This window comes from Natrix helvetica, assembly GCF_964273705.1.
Source record: "Natrix helvetica genome assembly, chromosome: 2".
NCBI classification, from domain to species: domain Eukaryota; kingdom Metazoa; phylum Chordata; class Lepidosauria; order Squamata; family Natricidae; genus Natrix; species Natrix helvetica.
Window position 1 is genome coordinate 110,437,286 of NC_138552.1, and position 22,461 is coordinate 110,459,746.

A 22,461-nucleotide genomic window follows, 5' to 3' on the forward strand; every position below is an offset into this window, starting at 1 on the left:
AGGTACATAGAACTAAATAATTTACACTGAGTTTAAGATGAATGAACTTCCCATTTGAATTTCCCATTTCTAAAATAATATTCTGGAAATTATCTTTAGACATATTCAAACTTGTCAAAGTGTGGCTAATCCTGCAGACCCTTGAAAATGTTTTGTTAATCTTTGGAATTGAGTGGCACTGAAGAAAATATAGGAAACCAGAAATTGTATTTCATGATGGACTGCATGGGTTCTCCCTTTATCAAATACCAAATACCTTACCCTGAGAATACTTTTAATAACCAGTTCTTCTCCAGAGCCCTTGGCTTTCAGTTTAGTGAGGGCTATGCAGCTTCGGGACCCCTAAACTGAGTGTGGCTTTTTCTGCTGTTTGTCTGCAACTATGGGAACCAGAGTCCAAAATATGGCAAAGTGATTTGTTGGCTCACAAAGGTTGCCATTTTGATCTTGATTAATCTGGTACCTTCATTGTCCCAAATGTTTTTGCTAAGCCTAGCATGTCCCCCCCAAATAAGAGTCAGTTTGTCTCCATACTAGAACCAATGGAGATGTGCAGTTTAGCTTCTCCACAAGTCTTCACAGCAAAAAAAATATTTTTACTATTGGACCCCAGTTTTGCAATTATACCACCCTTGCTTTCAAGAAAATATGGTAGTCCACAGTTATAAACTCAATTCTGCCCTGCAATTTTAATCTCAGACTGTATGTATAGCACTGCTATAACATCCTGTATGAATATTTAAAATGACATGCTTGGATTAACACAAAGTGTGAAGGCAGCAACTACACGTTTTCAAATGAAACCCTCAAATCCTACTATATTAACTGTTTCCATATTGCTGATATTCAATCAGCTGCTCTAATGTAATGATTCTGTGCTGAATTGTGATAGGAAACCCATCTGTGCTATCTGATACGTGTTTGCTCCTTGCATACATTCTGGTTTCTATGGCTCATAATTGCCTGCCCTGACCTAACCAGAGAATTTCTGCAGTGATATGCCATAATTGTGGAGGCATATAAATCCTGGATCATTTTTCTTGCAGATATTTCCTTATAATTCAATGCTAGCACTGATGATGTTACCTAGTTTGATAATGAAACATCTGCAGATAAGCAACCAAACACAGACAACACCAAGGATCCCACAATTTAACCCTGAGACACTAATATTCTCTTGTATCAGTAATGTCAGGGATTCTTGGGATTTCAGGCATGTAATTACAACTAGAATGAATGTGTTATTAAAAGGTAAGATTCAATTCAGGTTAGTTTTCATGCATCTAAAGCATTGAAGTGTATATGGAAGTAATAGTGAAGAAGTTTTGATATTTAGTGTTAAAATAGGACTTACAGAATAAGAGAAGTTTGACAAATAGAAATTATGACTAAAACAATAACATATTAATATTCTTTTGAAACTATCTTGGCCAATTTCAAAGCAGGATTAGACATGGCTAATACTTGAACAGGAGGAGATCACCAGGAAACCTTAAGTCCATAGGTTAATTTGGCAGTAAAAAAATAAAAATAAAAATCCCACTTTCAAATTGTTGCAAGGAAAAACTACATTGGACACTGCTGAAAGTTGAATTTGACTTGACAAAGATCTTACACATAGTTCTCGACTTACGACCACTATTGAGCTCAAAACTTACATTGGTAAGTGAAACATTTGCTAGGTGAGTTGTGCTCATTTTATCAATTTTTTTGCCACTGTTGTTTAGTGAACCATTGCAATTGTTAGTAACAAGGGTTGTTAAGTGATTCTGACTTCCCCATTGACTTTGCTTGTCAGAAAGTCGCAAAAGCTGATCACATGACCCCAAGACACTGCAACTGTCATAAATATAAATCAGTTGCCAAGCATCTGAATTTTGATCATGTGACCATGGAAGCATGCTGCAATGGTCGTAAGTGTGAAAAGTGGTCATAAGTCACTTTTTTCAGTGATGTGGTAACTTTACTCACTAAATGAAGTATGGTAAATTGAAGACTAACTGTACTTGTTTGGAGTGCTCAAGAGTTTTTTCTTGCTGAATATTGTCTTCATAATCCTGACAGATTGGTACTATCTCAAAGATCGATCACTATTATATCCATTCCTTGTCATAAATAACCTTCCAAATGAATTTGTAGCACAGATAAATCTTGTTTCGGGGATATTCTACAGCATGGCAGCTAAAGTTAGAACACTGTCATATATTAATGCTTATTTTTTTCTGCCATGCCAACCACGTTTGCACTGAAATGGTGTTGCCTAACATGCAGAAGCATTTCAAAGCCAGGAGACAGCACACCAGCCCAGTGTTTGCATGTATGCTAGTGTGCATCATCATTACTGAGATACTGTATAGAAACAAAGGTCCTACATGCAATTGCCTACAATATTACACAGTAGTATAATACTCCATATGAAAAAATTGACAAGAGAATTAGACTGGAAAGCTTAAACAAATAGAACATGCTAGGATGAAAGTGTGTTTTGTGTTATACAAAATAAAATTAACATCAAAAATGGAACCTTATGCCAACTTTCTTGCTTTGTTCTAATCTTGTGTTGAATTTTTGAGGGGGCATATTTTAGTGTGAAAAAAGAAAATTTGGAGTGGGAAGGAGCATGAAATGCTTAGCTGTCCACATTTTTTCGCCGAGTGCTACAGGTAGCATGCTATCTTGTACAATCTCTACCTGTTTTCATCTCTTAATGTTTTGCCTGGTGCAAGTGAATCATTCTTAATGCATAGGCCTATGCATGTTTACTTAAATGGAGTTTGGTGGTGTTTCCTTCAAAGGGCCGTTTGAGAAGACAGACAGGCTAGAAATAGTAAATTAAAGAGTGGGCATACCATCAGATTAATTTTTAATGGAATAAATTTGTGCTATCCTTCTATTTTAAATCTCCTAGGATTTTTTTCAGGCAGTAGATATTAGAACACGCTTGTGTGTTTGGTTCAGTTGGAAATTTTTTGATGCAAGCCATATTAAAAGGAGAACTATTGTGGTCATTTGATTGCAATGAGCCTTGTACAGGAGAATTTCTTATTGTATAATACCCTTGTCTATTGGATTATTTGCAGATTTCTTAGTTTGTAAATATTGAGGAGCAATAATAAAACTTTCATACATAAATGCGCAATATTCCACTTTTAGAATGACTTCTTCCCAAAAAACAATCAATTTTCAGGATTCTACTGATGAGTGTCTTTTTCCTTAATTGTGTTATCAGATTTTTTTTAAAAAAAAGGAAGATAGAAATGTCTGATCCAAAATTCACACGAGAATATAAGAGTCCGTAATTAGGTCCATAAGTTTTGTATTTTAATCTGTATTTCATGATATAGAGTAATAACGAAGTAAGATTATTGAATTGCTCGAAGAAATATTGAATATAATACGTTGTTTTAAACTACAGATTTTTCATCTGATGTGACTGTTGTCTGGACTTTGTGCCAGTAAAAACATATTGCCAGTTGAAAGGTTGCCACTTTGTGTGAAATTTCCATTGGCCTAATAAAATTATTGCCTCCATGGGGGTTAATGTTACATAAAATTTTGCTCTGCATCTACAGAGTTCAGCAGAATTATGATTTTTCTATAATATTAGCATTTGTTTTCAGAATTTCCCATTCCATATTTTCTCCATCTTAGCTATCCTTTGTTGACACTATTACTTTTTTACAAATACTGTATTTTTCAGACTATAAGACACACCTCCCCCCCCAAAAAACAGGGTAAAATTCTGGGTGCATTTTATACACTGAATACAGCATTTTTGGCCTCCTGAAACCCCACCCCCTTCACATAAATGGACATGCATATTTATTATTATTATTTATTAGCACTTATAGACCGCCCCCTCTCCCAAAAGGGACTCGGGGCGGTGTACAGTCCGTAGCAAAAATACAACAAGTTAAAATTATTAAATAAATAGATATGTGAGGAGGATAAAAGATATGCCAAACTGTACAGCTGAATAAATAAATCAGGATATACAAAATTTAAAATCCCAATATCCTGTAAAATTAAATTTAAAAGAGACAATCCCTCTAAAAACCAATAAAAGTGTGTATGCCAGGAGGAAAACGTTATAATTATGCCAGACCAGCCAGTCGGAACAGGTGAGTCTTCAATTTCTGTCGGAAGGAGCGGAGGTCAGTAGTGGTTCTAATGTCGGGGGGGAGGTCATTCCAGAGGGTTGGGCCCATCACAGAGAAGGCCCTACCCCTCGGTGTCGCCCGTTGGCATTGCCTAGTGGACGGCACCAGGAGAAGCCCCTCCCTGTGAGAGCGAATTGGCTGCAGGGATGTGTGTGGGAGGATACAATCCCGCAGGTAGCTAGGCCCTGTGCCATGGAGCGCTTTAAAGATGGTAACCAGAACCTTGAAACGCACCCGAAAGACCACAGGCAGCCAGTGCAGCTCGCGCAGGAGAGGTGTTACATGGGAGTACCTGGTACTCCCCATGACTACCCGCGCGGCTGCGTTCTGAACTAGCTGCAGTCTTCGGGCGCGTCCCAAGGGAAGCCCCATGTAGAGAGCGTTACAGTAGTCCAGGCGAGACGTCACCAGTGCATGAGTGACCGTGCGTAGGGCATCCCGGTCCAATTGGCGCACCAGGCGAACCTGGTGGAACGCCCCCCTTGCCACGGCTGCCACATGGTCATCCATTGACAGCCGGGCATCTAGGAGGACGCCCAAATTGCGCGCCCGTTCCACAGGGGGCAATTGTTCACCCCCTATGGCCAGTGATGGAGTTAACTGGCTGAACCGAGGTGCCGGTAGCCACAGCCACTCGGTCTTGGAGGGGTTGAGTTTGAGTCTGTTGTCCCCCATCCAGACCCCGACGGCTTCCAAACACCGGGACATCACATCGACAGCCTCGTTGGGGTGGCCTGGGGTTGAGATGTACAATTGAGTATCGTCAGCATACAGATGGTACTCAACCCGAAAGCCACGGATGATCTCACCCAGCGGCTTCACATATGCGTTGAACAAAAGGGGCGAGAGGACCGACCCTTGCGGCACCCCACAAGAGAGTGGCCTCAGGGTCGACCTCTGCCCCCCATAGGCCTTGGGAGGCCTGCAAAGTGCTCCTGGGGGCTGGGGAGGGCAAAAACGAGTGAAAAATGGGCTGTTTTGGGGCATTTTTGCCCCCCCAGCCCCCAGGAGCACTCTACAAGCCTCCCAAAGCCTATGCATGCCCTATTCTTTTGCAAAAAATGGACCCATTTTTTGCCCAGTTTTTTTTGGGGGGGTCTAGCCCCGAGGAGCACTTTGCAGGCATCTCAAACTCTGCATGCCCCCTTTTTCACAAAAAATGAGGCATGCAGAGGGTTTGGATGGCCTGCAAAGTGCAAAAACTTTTTTTAAAATTTACCTCTTCAAAATCTTGGTGCATCTTATGCTCCAATGCATCTTATAGTCTGAAAAATATGGGTTACAATACATAATTGAACTTAAGTTATATTCAAGACTTCGTTGGAAAATAATTAATGTCTATATGAGTATTATCATTGTCTTGCACAAACATCCTGATTTCTGAGTCTTTTTGTGCTTAGAAATGCCATCCTTGACCGTTTTATTACCTCTGTCTTCATTCAAGCCTCCTTTAAAAACCAAAAGTAGAAACCTTGGTCTTCATCCTTTAGTCTTCAACCTCAACAAAAACTAGTTAGATAGGGTTTTATGTGTCCATTTCCTCATAGCTTCTTCCTTCTTTAGCTTATTTTCTTTGTCATTGTAAAAAAAATGCAGATTTTAAGCTGTTGTACCACGTAGGAAAAGTCAATTTTAGTGAAATATATAAATTATGCATCCTCAAAGAGAATAGAGTTTCCACTTGGGTACTGTAAATCTTCTTTTTCTTATGTATGATCTCATAGCTACATGGCTAAATTTGACATTTTCCAAGTCACATGAAATCCACAGCACAAACTACATTGGCACTGAGAAAGAACGCCCAAATCAATCTATCTTTCTTTCTTTCTTTCTTTCTTTCTTTCTTTCTTTCTTTCTTTCTTTCTTTCTTTCTTTCTTTCCTTCCCTCCCTCCCTCCCTCCCTCCCTTTTTTGAGACACATGTAGACAATTTGAATGTCCATAAAGTTGTACCAGATTAATATTTATATTTCACTAGTGAGGTCACACTTGTATCCAGTTCTGGTCTAGATGATATGAAAGAGATGTTGAGACCTTAAAAAGAGTGCAGAGAAGAGCAACAAAGCTAATAAAGGGTCCCTGGCTAAATCATATGACAAATGGTTAAGGGAGCTAGGTATGTCTAGTCCAGGGCTCAGCAACCTTAAACACTCAAAGAGCCAGAAAAGTCCTAACTGGAAGCCCCCCCCCCCCCAGTTCAATTCTGGAGCCGACTGGAAGTCCGGTTCCCCCACCATAGAATCTCCTCCTAGCACGGTATCCTTTTCCTCCTGCCAACTGGAAGTCTGGTCCCCCCAACATAGAGTCTCCTCCTAGCATGGTGTCCTTTTTCCTCTACCTATCCTAACTGAAAGCCCTATCAATTGTGGAGCCAACTGGAAAACCTGTCCCTTGCCATAGAGTCTCCTCCTGGTGCGCTGTGCTCCTCCCTACCAACCGGAAGCTCCTCTCAAAACTGTGGCACCAACCATCAACAGAGAGCTGCAGTAGAGGGACGAAAGAGCCACATGCGGCTCCAGAGCTGCAGGTTGCTGACCCCTGGTCTAGTCTAGCAGAGAGAAGGACAAGGGGTGATATGATAGCCGTCTTCCATAGTTGAGGGACTGTCGCCAAGAAGAGGGAGTCAATTTAATCCCCAAGGCACCTAAGGGCAGGAGTAACGGGTGGAAGATCATTAAAGAGAGTTCCAACCTAGAGTTCCAACCTAGAACTAAGGAGAAATTTCTGATAATGAGAACAATTAATCAATGGAATAGCTTGCCTTTGGAGTTGTAGATCCTTCATCATTGGAGGTTTTCAAGAAGAGATTGGAAAGCTGTTTGTTTGGATTGATATAGGATCTCCTGCTTGAGTAAGGGTTTGGACTGAAAGACTCCCAAGATCTCTTCCAACCCTATGATTCTTACGTTCCATGTTCTATTTTCTCTGTCACAGCATTAACATGGTGCCTGTTGATGGAGTCAAGGTTATTTAGGAATTTCCAAGGTTGTATGTAACATGGATTAAACAAATGTTAAAGCTAGTTTGTATTGAAAGTCTATATTCAGAATATTGAACAAGACAATATAATCAGACCGCAAATAGCTATTATAATAAAAGCTGCAAAATAAACATGCAGAAACAATCATAATTAAAGTGTCAGCATCTCTTGGTATTTTAAGCCATTAATAATGCTATCAATTCTGGAGAAAATGAATTCTAAATAAATAATATTCTGGTTTTCCTCCATTACTGTAGAAATATGTAAATCGGTGATTTTTCAGAGAGAAGCTTTAGCATGCCATCTAATATGCACTTTAAAGTTTTTAAATAGTTTTATTGAAAAGTCTGAGGAAAACCTTTAATTCTTAATTCATATAACATTTTCTAACTTCTTATCGTTTTCTTCCACATTTTCTGTTCTAGAAATTGCCAGCCATTGCATACCTGGATAAAGTTTCTTGCTGACTGTTTTTTTCTGAGGAGTGTAATTGAGGCTCTTACCTCAGTCCCTCAAGGAATAGCGGAGTGGGGAAAGGTACAAAAGTTAATGTTTTCATCCACCCGGACGAAGGAGAATGGGGACCCTACACCCAAAAGAATGAAGACTCGACAGAATAAAGATTCTGTAAGTAGGATGAAATAACAATGAGAGTATATAATAAGAAGAAAAAGAGCTTAATTTAATTTTTTTAAAAAAACACCTGTTGTTAGATCAGGTAGCTGCTGCTGTCAACACTGAAGGAGAATATGTTTAGAAAACAACGGTAGCATTATACAGACAGTCCTCGACTTACAACAGTTTGCTTAGTACCATTCGAAGTTACAACAGCACTAAAATGACTTATGACCATTTTTCACACTTATGACCACTACAGCATCCTCATAGTTACATGATTTACAATCGGATGCTAGGCAACTGACTCATATTTATGATAGTTGCAGTGTCCCAGGGTCATGTAATCCTTTTTGCAAACTTCTGACAAGCAAAGCCAGTGGGGAAAACCAGATTCACTTAACAACCATGTTACTAATTTAACAACTGCAATGATTCATTTAACAAATGGGGCAAGAAAAGTCATAGAAGAACTTTTCACTTAACAAATTTTTCACATAGCAACATAAATTTTGGGCTCAGTTGTAGTCGTAAGTTGAGGACTACCTGTGTAGAGGTGTTGGCAATCTCTAGGACTGTCTTGTGATTCCTAAATTTAAATAATTGGGGAGCTATTGAAGTGTGAACATTTCATTCATGAATACAGGTAGTCCTCAACTTAACGACCACTAATGAGCTCACAATTTCTGTTGCTAAGCGAGACATTTGTTAAGTGAATTTTTCCCCATGTTATGACCTTTCTTGCCATAGTTGTTAAGTAAATTACTGTAGTTGTTAAGTTAGTAACACAGTTGTTAAATGAATTCTGGGATTCAGATGGAAATAAACATTAAAGTGTCCTGTCTCTGTCATCTTGAGAATAGCAATAGAAAAGTAGTAAGAAAATAAAACTATTTTATTTATACCGTAGTTACAGAATTTTGATTAAGTAATAATTCATCTTTGAAGTTCTACAATAATTGCAAATGTAATATAATGAAAGACACACTCCACAAAGTTCAGTATGAAGTAATGTTACTTAGCCATTCCATAAAAAGAATTATTAATCACTCCTAGGGGGAAATATTGTTTTTTAAAAAATCTTATTCCTTTCATCTTGTATTAATAAACCTGAATCAAAATTGCCTTCAAAATGAAAGTAATATGTCCTTAAATTTCTACCATGTCTATTCTATTAACAAACATTGGGTTCTACCAATTAATGAATGGATGCTTTAATCATTCTCAAATATTTTTGAAGATTTTGCCATTTGGTGTCTTGACACTGGCAAAATTTCTGGAATTCATGGCTTGGCCAAGTTTGAGGACCTCCCTTATGGTACACTTAGAACAGGAGTGTCAAACTGGCGGCCCACACGTTGGATGCACCACACACAGGCCACGCCCACCCCAGCTCCACGAAGGGAGACAAATGTCGTGAAACGTCATGTGACGGCAATGTGACATGGCGAGTTTGACCCTTGTGACCTAGAACATTCATAGATAGGTATTGTTAGATTCTGCAAGACAGAAGAGCAGGAATAGGAAAGTTTTCCTGCCACAATCAAGTTTCATGAACCACACAGGATTAAAACCAGACCTTTAATGGTAATTAATAATTTAAATCTGATTAAAATGGACAATCTAAGATCATTTGTCCTTTTCGTTACTTTAAAGTAACCTATACAACTTAAACTCCCAAACCTATCAGTTGCGGTACTAAGTACCTAACATGGTACTGGATTTGCAGTTTTACAAAGACAGCATAACCAGAAAATAACTGCACATGGATGATGATTACCCATGCATAATTTAGTAGATCACTTGTTGTATTTCACTAAGGCAGAGGGAAAAATACGCATGACGCAAAATTGTTCTCCTACACTGAATGGAGTGGAAAGAATGTAAAGAGAAGAAGTGGTTGTTTGTAAGACAGTTTGCATTTTTTATACACCCCGGAGCTACAAAATTCCACTCAGATATTTTTCTTTTAAATCTATAGTACATGAAATTTACAGTATTTTGCTATTAAAAATGCTTAATTTAAAATCTTCCACTTGCCTCATCAGGCAAGCGATACTTTATACCAGTGATGGCAAAACCTTTTTGGCTGCTGTGCCAAAAGCGGGGGGAAGCACAGGGGGGTTGTCCGCCGGTGTGCCACACCCATAATGCTATGTGCGCGCGCTCCCCAGCGATCAGTGACACCTCCAAGCCCGCTTTTGCCGCTTTTTTATCGCCTTCCCCAGACTCCAGAGGGTTTCTAGGAGCCTGGAGAGGGTGAAAACAGTCTCCCCACCCCCCGGACACCCTCCGGAGGCCTCAGGAGCTTCCATGAAGCCTCTGGAGGGCAAAAACAGACCTATGGGGAACCCGGAAGTTTGGGAATGATGACTTCCGGTTTGTGCATAGGGCCGATTTTCGACTTCTGGAGCCTTCAGGAAACTTCCCTGAAGGCTCCAGAGGTTGAAAATCGGCCCTACGGACAAAATGGATGTCACCATTCCCAAACTTTCGGGTTCCCCGTAGGGCCGATTTTTGACCTTCAGGGACCTTCAGGAGGCTTCCCTGAAGCCTCCGGAGGGTGAAAAACAGCCTCAAAAAAACGCCGAAGTCAGCTGGCCAGCACACATGCATTGACAGGGCAGCGCCTCACGTGCCCTGACAAATGGCTCCACATGTGCCATAGGTTCGCCATCACGGCTTCAGACAAATACTGTATTTTTTGGATTATAAGATGCACCTTTTTCCCTCAAAAAAGAGGCTGAAAACCTGGGTGCGTCTTATACATACAATACAGCATTTTTTTTGCCTCCCGAAGCCCCACCCCTTCACCAAAATTGCCGTGCATACCCTTTGGAGGCTTTCAGAGAGCACCTGGGGGCTGGGGAGGGCAGAAATGAGCAAAAACCGGCCATTTCTTTCCTCCCCAGCCCCCAGCAGCAGTCTATAAGCCTCCATAAGGCTATGCATGCAATTTTTTGGCTCGTTTTTGGCCCCCCTAACCCCCTCAGGGGCACTTGCAAGCCCCCCCAAGGCTATTCATGCCTTAAAAAAAAACAGGCCCTTTTTCGCGAAAAACGGGCTGTTTTGGGGAGATTTGCAGAACGCAAAAACTTTTTTTTCCCTTTGGGAAGCTCTTTAACTGATTGATGAGAATTACATTGATCAAGTGCTGTGCCAGCAGGAATAAAGTCTTAGGTGCTGCAGATTGTCAGCTATTTCCTTCTCCAGTATATGGATAAATACACCTGGAAACATCTACCTACCTACCTACTCTCTCTCTCTCTCTCTCTCTCCCTACCTATCTACTGTATTTCTCTCTCTCTCTTTCTATTTCTCTCTCTCTATCTCTCTACCTACCTACCTACTCTCTCTCTCTCCCTACCTACCTACTGTATTTCTCTCCCTTTCTGTTCCTCTCTATCTCTCTATCTACCTACCTACTTTTTTTTAATTTGCCTCTTCAAAACCTCAGTGCATCTTATACTCCAAAAAATACGGTACCTGTAAAGACAAAATCATTATAGACAATGAGATTTATTGAATTATTCTACCTAGAGATTGTGAATCCAGATACTGAGATATTTTTGATAGCTTTACACATCATGAAAATCCAAACTGCGAAGAGACAGGAAAGTTCAGACCAGGAGACAGGAAAGAATTGAAAGGAGAGGTGAAAACCTGAAATAAATAATTGCGTGTTTTCTCAAAAGATGTCAATGCGGAGTGGTCGAAAGAAGGAGACTCCGGGGCCCCGAGAGGAGCTCAGAACCCGGGGTCGAGCATCTCCTGGTGGGGTCAGTACTTCCAGCAGTGATGGCAAAGCTGAGAAATCACGACAAACTACCAAGGTAGAATTTTCAGCTGTTTGCAAAAACATTTATTAGAGTTTGAAGGTCCTTCCTCTTTAAGGCAATTATTGTTTATTTGTTAACCTGCATAACCTCCACCATCAGTTGCCCTAATGTGCCCTAAATTGGGTGCTTAGCAGTCTGATACTTTCTTGGCCACTACATTGTCTGTGCGATAATGGAATCGCCTATGTGACCAATACAGGAAATTGTTTCAATTAACCTTACTTGCATGTGAATTATGTTATATTTTCTGTAGCTAAACAGAAAATTCAACATGTATACTTTGAATAAATGATATTTACTTTTTTTTTTTGCTCTGCAATATGTCCCTTCCCCTGTCCATTTGCCTTGCAGAAAGGTCGTGTGGAGGAATCAATGGCACCTAAAGGAAGCAAGCAAAGTCGATCAGAGGAGATTTCAGAGAGTGAAGGAGAGGATACCAATGCTGCAAAGAAAACTAAAACAGAAGTAGGTATTTCCTACAACTTTTCTTCCTTAGGATGGCTCAGCTCCAAACATCCCCAGAATGATTGTTTTCCTAAGATCATGTAGCCAAGAACCAACCTAGAGCAAAGGAGAAATTTCTTGACAGTTAGAACAAATACCGGTAATCTGTGGAACAACTTGCCTCCAGACGTTGTGGATGCGCCAACACTGGAAATTTTAAAGAAGAAATTGGACAACCATTTGTCTGAAATGGTACAGGGCAGTGATGGCGAACCTATGGCACGCGTGCCACAGGTGGCACGTGGAGCCATTTGTCAGGGCACACGAGGCGTTGCCCTGTCAGCTGGCCAGTGCGCATGTGAGCGCTGGCCAGCTGAGTTCACCCTTTTTTAAAGCCATTTTTTGCCCTCCTCAGGCTCCAGAGGCTTTATAGGAGCCTGGGGAGGGCGAAAAGAGCCTCCCCCACCTCCTTTGGAGGCTTCCTGAGCTTCCCCGAAGCCTCCGGAGCGCAAAAAACTGGCCCTACAGGCAAACCGGAAGTTTGGGAACAGACTTCCTTTTTGCTCGGAGGGTCATTTTGCCTCTTGAAGGTCCCTGAAGTCTTCGGAGCGCTTAAAACGACCCTCTGAGCAAACCGGAAGTCACTTCCGGTTTGCTCGGAGGGTCGTTTTGACTGCTTCGGAGGCTTCAGGGAAGCCTCCCGAAGGTCCATGAAGCCTCCAGAGGGCTTCCAGGGTGGTGGGGGAGCCTGTTTTCGCCCTCCCCATGCTCCTATAAAGTCTCTGGAGCTTGGGGAGGGCAAAAAAAGCATGCAAAAATGGGGGGGGGGGCTGTAGTGCACGTATGCGCACTGGGGGGGGTTGCACATTGCATTATGGGTGCGGCACGCCTGCACACGACCCCCCCTGCGCTCCCCCCTCTTATGGCACGTGAGCCAAAAAAGGTTCGCCATTGCTGGTATAGGGTTATAGGACTGGTATAGGACTAGAAGGTCCCTTCCAACTCTATTAGTCTATTAGGAATTCACCTCTGCTCTATCATGATATTTGACAGTTGTATTTTCCATTGCTTGTCAAGATAGCTGATTATTCACACACAAATGAGGCAGCATTTCCTATACCCGAATGCAATTCTTCTTTTAACATAGCTCCATAGCTTACCTAAGAAGGTCTCTTAATACCCTGAAAGAGTATCTGCTGAGTATTCATTGCTTTTCTTCAATCCTAGGAGCTGCCAAGACCACAGTCTCCTTCAGATGTGGACAGCCTAGATGGCCATAGCTTCAACGATGAGACAAGCAGTGACCCACGAGACATTGACCAAGATAATCGAAGCACCTCTCCCAGCGTCTACAGCCCTGGCAGTGTGGAGAATGATTCCGATTCCTCCTCTGTGCTTTCACAGGGACCCTCCCGCTCTTACCATCACCCTCCACTCTTTCCCCAGAGCCCCTCACCAGCTCCTCTGCCAGAGGGCCTTGCACGTCCCCCAGAATCCAACTTCAGCTTATCAGGGGAGGTTCATCCTCAGGGCCCCCCAAGTGGCTACCAATCTCAAATTGAAGCCCAGGCTTCAAGAATTTTCCAGGCGCAGGGCCAAGCCCCCCCAGTTCCCACTCCTTCCACCAACTCATCCTCCTCCCCCTCGTCTTCGTCCTCTTCGTCCTGCACGATGCATGCTTCTCTGTACCCCAGCGCTAATGTGGTCCAACTGGGACCGAAGGTTGTGAGCGCAGGAGTGGGGATTCCAACCCCGAGTGTGCGTGAGCAGTCCCTCGGTACTAAGCACAACCCACCCCCCACTACTCCTATTTCCTTAGCTTCTGTGGCAGGTGGCTTGCCTCCTCAGAAGACCCCCCCAAACAATTCCCCATCAATAATGCCTTCGGCCGCTGCGGCTTTTCCGCATGTGCTAGCCAACCTGCCTCCGCCTCCAGCTCTGCGCCCTCTGAATAACATGACTGCGACCTCCAGCTCACCAGGGGTGGTGGGGCAAGCATTAAGTGGACATCTTTCATCGCCCCATGCAATAGGGCAGGATAAGTCCCCCGTCCCTTCTCGTTATCCCTATGCACCCCCTCCTCCTCCACCCCCCAGCTCTTCTGCCCAGTATCCCCTTCCTCCCCCTTCCCAGGCATTACCAAGTTACAGTTCATCATATGGCCACTCCTTCCCACCACCCAGCAGCCTCTCTGTATCCAGCCAACCGCCCAAGTACACTCAGCCCTCCATGCCCTCCCAGCCTGTATGGAGTCAAGGCCCACCACCATACAGCCGCCCACTAGGGAACACTAACTCTCACCCTCCTGCCTCCTTTCCCGGTCAGTCCACTCATCACCCGCAGCAGCAGCAGCAGCAGCAGCAGCAGCACCATCACAACCACAGCAATGGTGCTGGTCTCTCTCCAGCAGCAGTTGCCACGCCCCAGACATCGAGTAGTTATTCCCACCCATTAGAACCAGGCCCACATCACCCTCCTCATGCTGCCTATGGGCTACGCCTCTACCCACCCCATGGCCATGCTACATACAGTCAGGCTCCTTCTTCTGCATCTTCCTCTTCTTCCTCCTCTTCCTCCTCCTCCTCCTCGTCTTCCTCCTCATCCCAGGGGACCTACCCTGGACTCTGTAGCCACCCTCAAGGGCAGAGCACAGCCACCTATGCCTTTCCTCCTCCCCCTCCCCCTTCCCCCGCCCATGGGGCTGGACCCCCAGTCACTTCTGCTTCGGTTACCCTCTCCACTGTCATAACCACAATGGCCTCTTCCTCTACAGCTCCGTATAAGACAGCATCGCCTCCAGTTGGAGCACCAACAACCGCCCCTTATGGGAAGCGCACAGCTTCTCCCTCTCCTACTTTCCAGCCGCCAGCCCCATACAAGCCAGGCTCTCCTCCTGCATCCTCAGCATCCTCCTTCCGTGTAGCCACACCCCCAGGATACAGATTAAGCTCTTCTCCAGCAGCGGGCGGCTACAAGGCCTCCTCACCAGCCCCCATCGTCCCTCCTGCCTCTGGAAGTATGGCTGCCCCTGCCCCACCCTTGCCTCCCCTGCCACTCAGTGCTGCACAAATAAAGCAAGAGCCTTCAGAGGAATTTGAGCCCCCTGATAGCCCAATGCCTCCGATACGGAGTCCTTCCCCGGCTCCCAAAGTGGTGGATGTCCCAAGTCATGCCAGCCAGTCAGCCAGGTAAGGAACGCAAGGAAACCGAGAGGGTGGGAAAGGGAGATCAAGGGGTTGGGGGGGGGGGGGGCAAGGGATTCCTTCTTTGACCAATTGGATTTGCAGAATTGAGCAGAAGAGAATGATGATGTAGAAGGTTTCTTTAATAAAACCAGAGAGGTCAGCAAGTGGGCTCGGAACGACCCTCTAGGAACAGAGTTCCCCGATTGTCCCATGGCTATGCATATTTAATGGATTGATTCATACATCACCCATTTCTAAAAGCTTTGCATATGACAGCTTGCTAAAATCTCAAAGGTTAGAATTGCCGTTGAAAAGGAATTTCTGGTGGACTTTTTATAAGTCCTAGGGCTTTGTATGGCTTCCGCATCTTACCTCTCCATTCAAGAAATAGAAGCAGTATTTTTCTTTTTACAACCCTTTAATCCCCTTTATCGGGGTGGAGTCGGGGCTGAGCATTTATGGCTGGATGCCAGAGGTGGGTTGCATCCAGTTCCCATCGGTTCGGCCTGTAGTGGAATGTTGGTCTGTGTCGCAGAACCGGCGTGGGCAGAACGATTTATAGACAACTGTGCAAAGCTCACCTGCAGCAAACCAGCAGTAACGCCGGCAGCAACCCACCCCTGCCGGATGCCCTTCCTGATGCCTACACAGAATTTGCAGCAGATATTTTTCTCTTTGCGTCCTGATAAAGAAACATCTGGTGCGTAGGATTGAACTCTCAACCTTCCAAGCAAGAGGTCACCTCTAGGCCTCTGTGCCGCTCACAAGGAATAGAAGCAGGATAAACAATGCAAAATTTAAATTGTTGTGTCATTTGGCCTAATGTTTGTATATTCTTGCAAGTCAAATAATCTTGTACTGTTTTTCTTGAAGAATTTGGGTTTACCCAGGGTGAGTTCCTATGGAGGCTGAGATATTCAGGTTTCTTTCTCACCCAGGTTCAACAAACATCTGGACCGTGGCTTTAATTCTTGCTCACGGACTGATCTCTACTTTGTGCCCCTGGATGGCTCCAAACTGGCCAAGAAACGAGCTGATCTTGTTGAGAAAGTGCGCAGAGAGGCTGAACAGAAAGCCAGGGAAGAGAAAGAGCGAGAAAGAGAACGGGAACGAGAGAAAGAACGGGAGAGGGAGAAAGAAAGGGAACTGGAACGAAGCGTGGTAAGTAAATGCCAGTTACATGCAGAAACTCCTCCTTTGATTCTTGGCTTCCCCTCTGAAAGAATAATAGAATTGTCAGAATCAGATATATCCCTGCCAGAAGTTTTCAAAGAGCTGCTGCCAGTTAGAGTTGACTATGCAATCCATGTTTATTAACTGCCAAGTTTGTCAGAAGGTAGATGCCCTGACATATATCACACAATATCCTTGGCAAGCAGAACACGTCTTGCTAAATGACCTACTCTCTCTTCTCTTGCAGAAAGTTGCCCAAGAGGGCCGGCCAGTAGATTGTCCATCTCTTGGCCCTGTTCCTCATCGCCCATCTTTTGAGCAAGGCAGTGCCGTAGCGACTGTCCCACCGTATCTGGGTCCTGACACACCAGCCCTCCGCACCCTCAGCGAGTATGCCCGGCCTCATGTCATGTCTCCGAGCAACCGGAATCACCCCTTCTATGTCCCTTTGGGTGCAGTTGATCCAGGATTGCTTGGTTACAATGTGCCAGCCATCTACAGCAGCGACCCAGCCACGCGGGAGAGAGAATTGCGAGAACGGGAAGCCCGTGAACGAGATCTCAGGGATCGCGACCTGCGTGAGCGTCTTAAGCCTGGTTTTGAAGTTAAACCAGCCGAGTTGGAGCAGCTCCATGCCGTGCCCAGTGCTGCAATGGATCCTTTCCCACGGCATGGGGGGTTGGCTCTCCAGGCAGGTCCAGGCCTCCACCCTGCTTTTCCCTTCCATCCAGGGCTGGGCCACCTGGAGCGAGAACGGCTGGCCCTGGCGGCTGGCCCGGCTTTGCGACCTGACATGTCTTATGCTGAGCGACTAGCAGCTGAACGACAGCATGCCGAGAGAGTGGCTGCTCTGAGCAACGACCCCTTGGCTCGGCTGCAGATGCTCAACGTGACCCCCCATCATCACCAGCACTCCCACATCCACTCCCACCTCCATCTCCACCAGCAGGACGCTATCCATGCAGGTGAGATTCCTTGGCCTCCAGCATGGTCTGGAAGTAGATTTCAAAGGTCTCTTTGGAACGGTTGAATTCTCGCTAGAATGTCTTTGGAACCTCACCTGATTGGACACTTTCAGTAGAAAGATTGAACACGGGATTACTGTGCAAGGGGAAACCAGTACGGCAGGGGGAACTCTGGGATTCACCCATTCTCCTTGATGTGCTCATTTTCAGCTTACATGAAATGTTGGTGGGTGGAGGTTCTTTTAGTCATGTAACACTTTTTTTTTCTTAAGAGCTCAGCTGCAGGTTTGCTTATGTCAGTGAGCATTAAGTCTCAGCAACTGTGTTAGACCTGCCACTCAGAAATGTCAGTGAATTAATTATAATCTCTGTATTTGTAACCTAAGATTGATAACTAAAATTGAATTCTGAGTACCTCAAGAAATCTTTCAAGGGCCTTGCCCTGCCCTCCTCCCCTTCCTTCCTTCCTCCCTCCCCCCCTCCCTCTTTGCTTTACCTTCCATCCTTCTCTACTTTTGATGAAATCAGGATTACAACTGTATGCTACATCTAAATCAATAAGCAAATGAGGTAAGCTGTTGGATATTTACATATACGTATTAATATGAGTATTTGCACAAACAAAAGACTGGCATGAATTGTTTGACTGCAAGATAAGCCACTGTTCTTTTCGAATTGGTCTTTTATATAGAAAACAGTATTTTCATACCATATTGTAAGATTACAGAAAGGATGTTGTATAATACTATTATACAAGGAACTAGGCTAAAGTGCATTCAAATCCCTTACATCCTACACATACAGTATGTAGTATTGTTCCCCCCATTCTTCCTCGTGTACCTAAAAACTAATCTCTCCTCTGCAGCTTCTGCCTCTGTTCACCCTCTTATCGATCCACTGGCTTCTGGGTCACATCTCACCAGAATACCCTACCCAGCGGGCACTATACCTAACCCACTTCTGCCTCACCCACTCCATGAAAACGAAGTGCTGCGCCACCAGCTTTTTGGTAAGAACTTTAGGGAGCGGAGAAAATATTCTGTCTCAACCAAAACAGAAAGGCATCTAGAAACGTAGGAGTGGGGGGAGGTATAGCTGTAGAGAAAATGGATTGAGAAAATGTTCCAAGTCTGGAACAGAAGGAATGATAAGGAGGAATACCTTAGAGACTGGTGTTTTCGGATATATTCTTCATAAATTATCTGACTTTTAAAATAAGTCTGTCACCTGTTTATTTTTAAACAGATTATACAGCTATCCATCTCAATCTTAAAATAGGCAGCTCAGTACACAAATCAGAAGCAAGAATTAAACAACAAAGTAGGGTCTCCTAAAAATGATAACCCAATTGTACTATAGATGTTGAGCTCTATTCTTAAAGTCTCAGGTCTAGGTGCCTTGGAAAAATCCAGATCTTTAAAGATTTCCAGAAATGGGGCAGGGAGAGTCAGGAGTGTCTACATTTCCGGAGGGGGTGGGTGGTGACTGATCCATTAGACAGATGCCAAGAACAGAGAAGGGAGATTTCCTAGTACTCAGTAAATAATATTGTTTAACTGAAGGGATAGACTGTGCTTCCCCTGTCAGATCTGGCGGGACAGACAGAAATAATCAGAGGCAGGTAATCCCATAAATAATCTGAGTTGATGTCTGGGAATACAAGGGAAAAAAGTAGGTAGTATTTTCCACAAATTACTTTCCAAGAATTAAGCTGTTGAAAGCTTATGCTGACCCACAAACGAAAAGCTAACTGACAGCAAAACTGGTTTTTCACCTGTATTTTAAGATTCAGTTTATTAAAATAATGAAATAAATACATTTAAAATTGTGAGCCTATGGTGTAGGACCATATTCAAGAAAGACATTTTCCAGGTCTGGACTGGAATCTAGATGTAGCCTTGAGGAAAGATTAAAAAATAGGCTCAACTGAAAAGAGAACGCAGAGCATCTTTTGCCTTGGAGTTATACTCAAAAGAAAACTTCTCCACGTGTCTTTTCTTTGTGAAAATTATCCAATGCTGACATTTATTCTTCTTTGTCCTGTGGAAGGTAAAGAAAGCTGCTATTCCTCTTTATATTGTGTTTTCCTAAGCAATAATCCCACAACCCCTGAACTGGGTCCATGTTGGGTCCAGTTGCAATTTATTGTTCTGTCTTTTCTGCTTTTGTCTGCAGCTGCCCCCTACAGAGACCTGCCTGGCTCTCTGTCTGCCCCAATGTCTGCAGCACACCAGCTCCAAGCCATGCATGCGCAGTCAGCAGAGCTGCAGCGCTTGGCCCTGGAACAGCAGCAGTGGTTGCATGCCCATCACCCTCTGCATGGGGTGCCACTTCCCACACAAGAGGATTACTACAGGTAAACTAGCATTTTAAGATGTGCACAGATTATGTTGCTTTTCACAGGGTGAAAAGAGTCAGTTCAGACCAGGAATTGGCCATTCAAAAAGTGATTTTAAATACAGCTTCCTATCTTTGCCTTAATTTGGCAGAGATTGGAGAGAGATAAGATTTTGAATGTAAAAGATTACTGGAAACTTATTTGGCTCTCCTTGATCAGACTGGTGACAGTGAACAAGCTTCTCTGTAAGAGAGGTAGAATATTATCTCCTACCCAAAGTTTCCATATCTTATTATTGCATGAAAAAATGATCCTTATTACTCGAGTAACCTAGAGCATTCTCTATGATCATCTGCAATGTGCTGTTATTTCTTGGCAGATGAATTCACTTGTAAATTTGCTGTAAGAGAACTTTTGAAAAATAGAAATCTGGAATATTGTTGCATTATGATATTTCTTTCTCAGTAGATATTTGCATTGGTTGATTGGTTGGTGGTTATTATTCAGAATCGGTTTGTAAAGCTGTGCTCTGCTTCTCAAAAAGAAGGCAACCCATTGCACAATATGAGAAGTAAATAGTAACTTCATTGAAGGTGGACTATAATCATGGGATTGAAAACCGATTCTGATTTCCATTGAGCTAGTGTTAACAGAGCAGCAGTGGCTTTTAGATTGTTTCCTAGCACCAGTCAGGAAGCTGATCTGACTTTCAAAGCTTTAACTTGTGCCCACCAGTTATGTTGGACACAATTCCTAGACAGTCTTTGATTATAGAGTTCGATGCTTCTGGAAAGCACCAGAAGGGAGAAGACAAATATAGAAGAAGGCATTTGTCTTAAACTCACCTAACATTTGGCGAAGATCATCTTTTGAACTCTTTCTGCATATAGAAGAGGTTAGAGGACTGCCAGACGTTCCAGTTATGTTGGAACGTCATTTTTGGGCAGGTGTAGAGATGGGGAACTTTGCTGCTGAACTACAGTTTCCAACATACCTGCCATCACAGTTAATAATGAAGAATGCTGGTTTCTGTCGTTCAGAACATCTGGGGAACCACTGGTTCTTCACCCCTATTCTGATATCTTATTGCTGCCTTTTAGGCAACAAGCAAAGACTATCCTGTTCTCAGACGTATTTAAGTTTCTTTTTAAAAAAAAAGCACCCTTGTAGCTATTTCAATTTGTTTTCTTTTGTTACTTTATTACTGTTATGCTACTTAGGTTTTTATCTGGATTTGTTTTGTAAGCTAACTTCAGGGTTTTATCAGGGTGTAAATTCCTCAATTGAAATATTGTAGTATTTTAATGATTTTGCACTATTGTAACTATAGTTTGTAAGCTACTCTGAGAATCTTTTCAGGGGTAAAGAAAACCAACCAACCAGAAATTAAATTGACAAGGACTGACTCCAAATGACTATCAGTCTTTCCCTTTCCTTTAAAGGCCCTCCCAATACTTGTGAGGCCAAGACTGTTTTATTTTCTATGGCAGTTGCTGCTGCAGGAAGAAGAAAGAACTAAAAGTTGCAGGTTTGGGGCACAACTAAGGCTGGTAGAATGGATGGCAACTAACTCTCCCCCAATAGGTATTGGACTGATTTTTACACTATCTTATTTCAGGCCACAGTTGAAGATATGCCTGTTCATCCAGGTATTTATGGGAATACTATTTTAGGATCAGAATGGTTTATCTGTTATTTAATTTGCTTTGCAAACAAACCTTTTTTGTTTTTGTGGGTTTGCCATTTATTGTTTTCTCAACACCATTATTACATAGTCCATTATATTACATAGAGATTTATTTTTTAACTGTACAACTTAATGATGTTGTGTTCACTCTTTTCCCTCCCTTCTTTCTTGTTTTTACAGTCACCTCAAAAAAGAAAGTGACAAGCCCCTTTAAATGGACCCCATTCCCCACAATGATGTCATTACCCTTTGTTGCTGCTTCTTCTTCTTGGAGAGGAAAATCAACTCATCAAACTCTGGATGAGGGAGAAGCTACCTAGCGACACAATTCCCCAAATCATTCAACAAATCCAAACAACTGTGGTGGGAGGGAGAAGGGTAGTACAAGGGAAAATATGAGAGAGCAAAAAAGGATTTTGGACAAATGGCTCGACATTCCCTTGTTTCAGTCAGAAAAGGTATGAATTATCATGCATTCCTTTTCTCCCTGCCGTGTCCCCCCACCACCACTCTCTAGCCCTAATGTGGATGTCACTAAAAGCCTAATGGGGCTAAATGGGGCCTCCCTTTTTTGTACTTTTGACAACCAGATGGTTTTGAGGAACACTGCATTGTCAGACTTTCAAGAAGGCATTATCACGTTCCTCTTCAACCCTTGAAAGACTAGGCCAAGTTAAGAGGTGCATAGCACCACAAGATGGTTTCAAAAGAGCAGCTGCCTTTTTATCCATGCCCTGAGGGAACTTTGATGATTCGGGGAAAATACTGTGGAACCACAACAGAGCGTTTCCCTCTCATTTCATTACTGAGGGAGATCGATACGGCCACACAGTGCAAAGCATGGTTGAAATTGTCTCTGATGGCAACTGCTCCTTTTCCCTTCACCCATTCCAGTCGATGTACTCATGCACATCCCGTTAGATGTGGCAGTTTTGCGTAGCAATTTGTGAATCCTTGATCTCCCCATGTGTGTGTCTAATTTCACAGTTGTATATCTTGATCTGTCATATATATATATATATATATATATATATATATATATATATATATATATATATATATATATATATATATAT

General features: G+C 43.1%; 1 protein-coding gene across 7 annotated transcripts in view; it reads left to right on the forward strand.

Moving 5' to 3' along the window:
- Window positions 1-22,386, forward strand: part of ATN1 (atrophin 1) — a 67,476-nt gene extending 45,090 nt beyond the window's left edge. For 5 of the 7 annotated variants that reach the window (XM_081945580.1, XM_081945576.1, XM_081945581.1 and 2 more), the window contains 10 exons: window positions 7,565-7,766; window positions 11,450-11,587; window positions 11,945-12,058; window positions 13,265-15,225; window positions 16,161-16,383; window positions 16,643-17,360; window positions 18,226-18,369; window positions 19,536-19,716; window positions 21,189-21,282; window positions 21,566-22,386. In XM_081945580.1, the coding sequence (XP_081801706.1) occupies window positions 7,689-7,766; window positions 11,450-11,587; window positions 11,945-12,058; window positions 13,265-15,225; window positions 16,161-16,383; window positions 16,643-17,360; window positions 18,226-18,369; window positions 19,536-19,716; window positions 21,189-21,243 (3,612 nt within the window). In that variant the 5' untranslated portion in view covers window positions 7,565-7,688 and the 3' untranslated portion in view covers window positions 21,244-21,282; window positions 21,566-22,386. Of the gene's footprint in view, window positions 1-1,892; window positions 1,914-7,564; window positions 7,767-11,449; window positions 11,588-11,944; window positions 12,059-13,264; window positions 15,226-16,160; window positions 16,384-16,642; window positions 17,361-18,225; window positions 18,370-19,535; window positions 19,717-21,188; window positions 21,283-21,565 lie in introns of those variants that run through there. The other 2 variants (XM_081945577.1, XM_081945578.1) reach the window with 2 other exon arrangements.
- The last annotated feature ends 75 nt before the right edge of the window (window positions 22,387-22,461 follow it).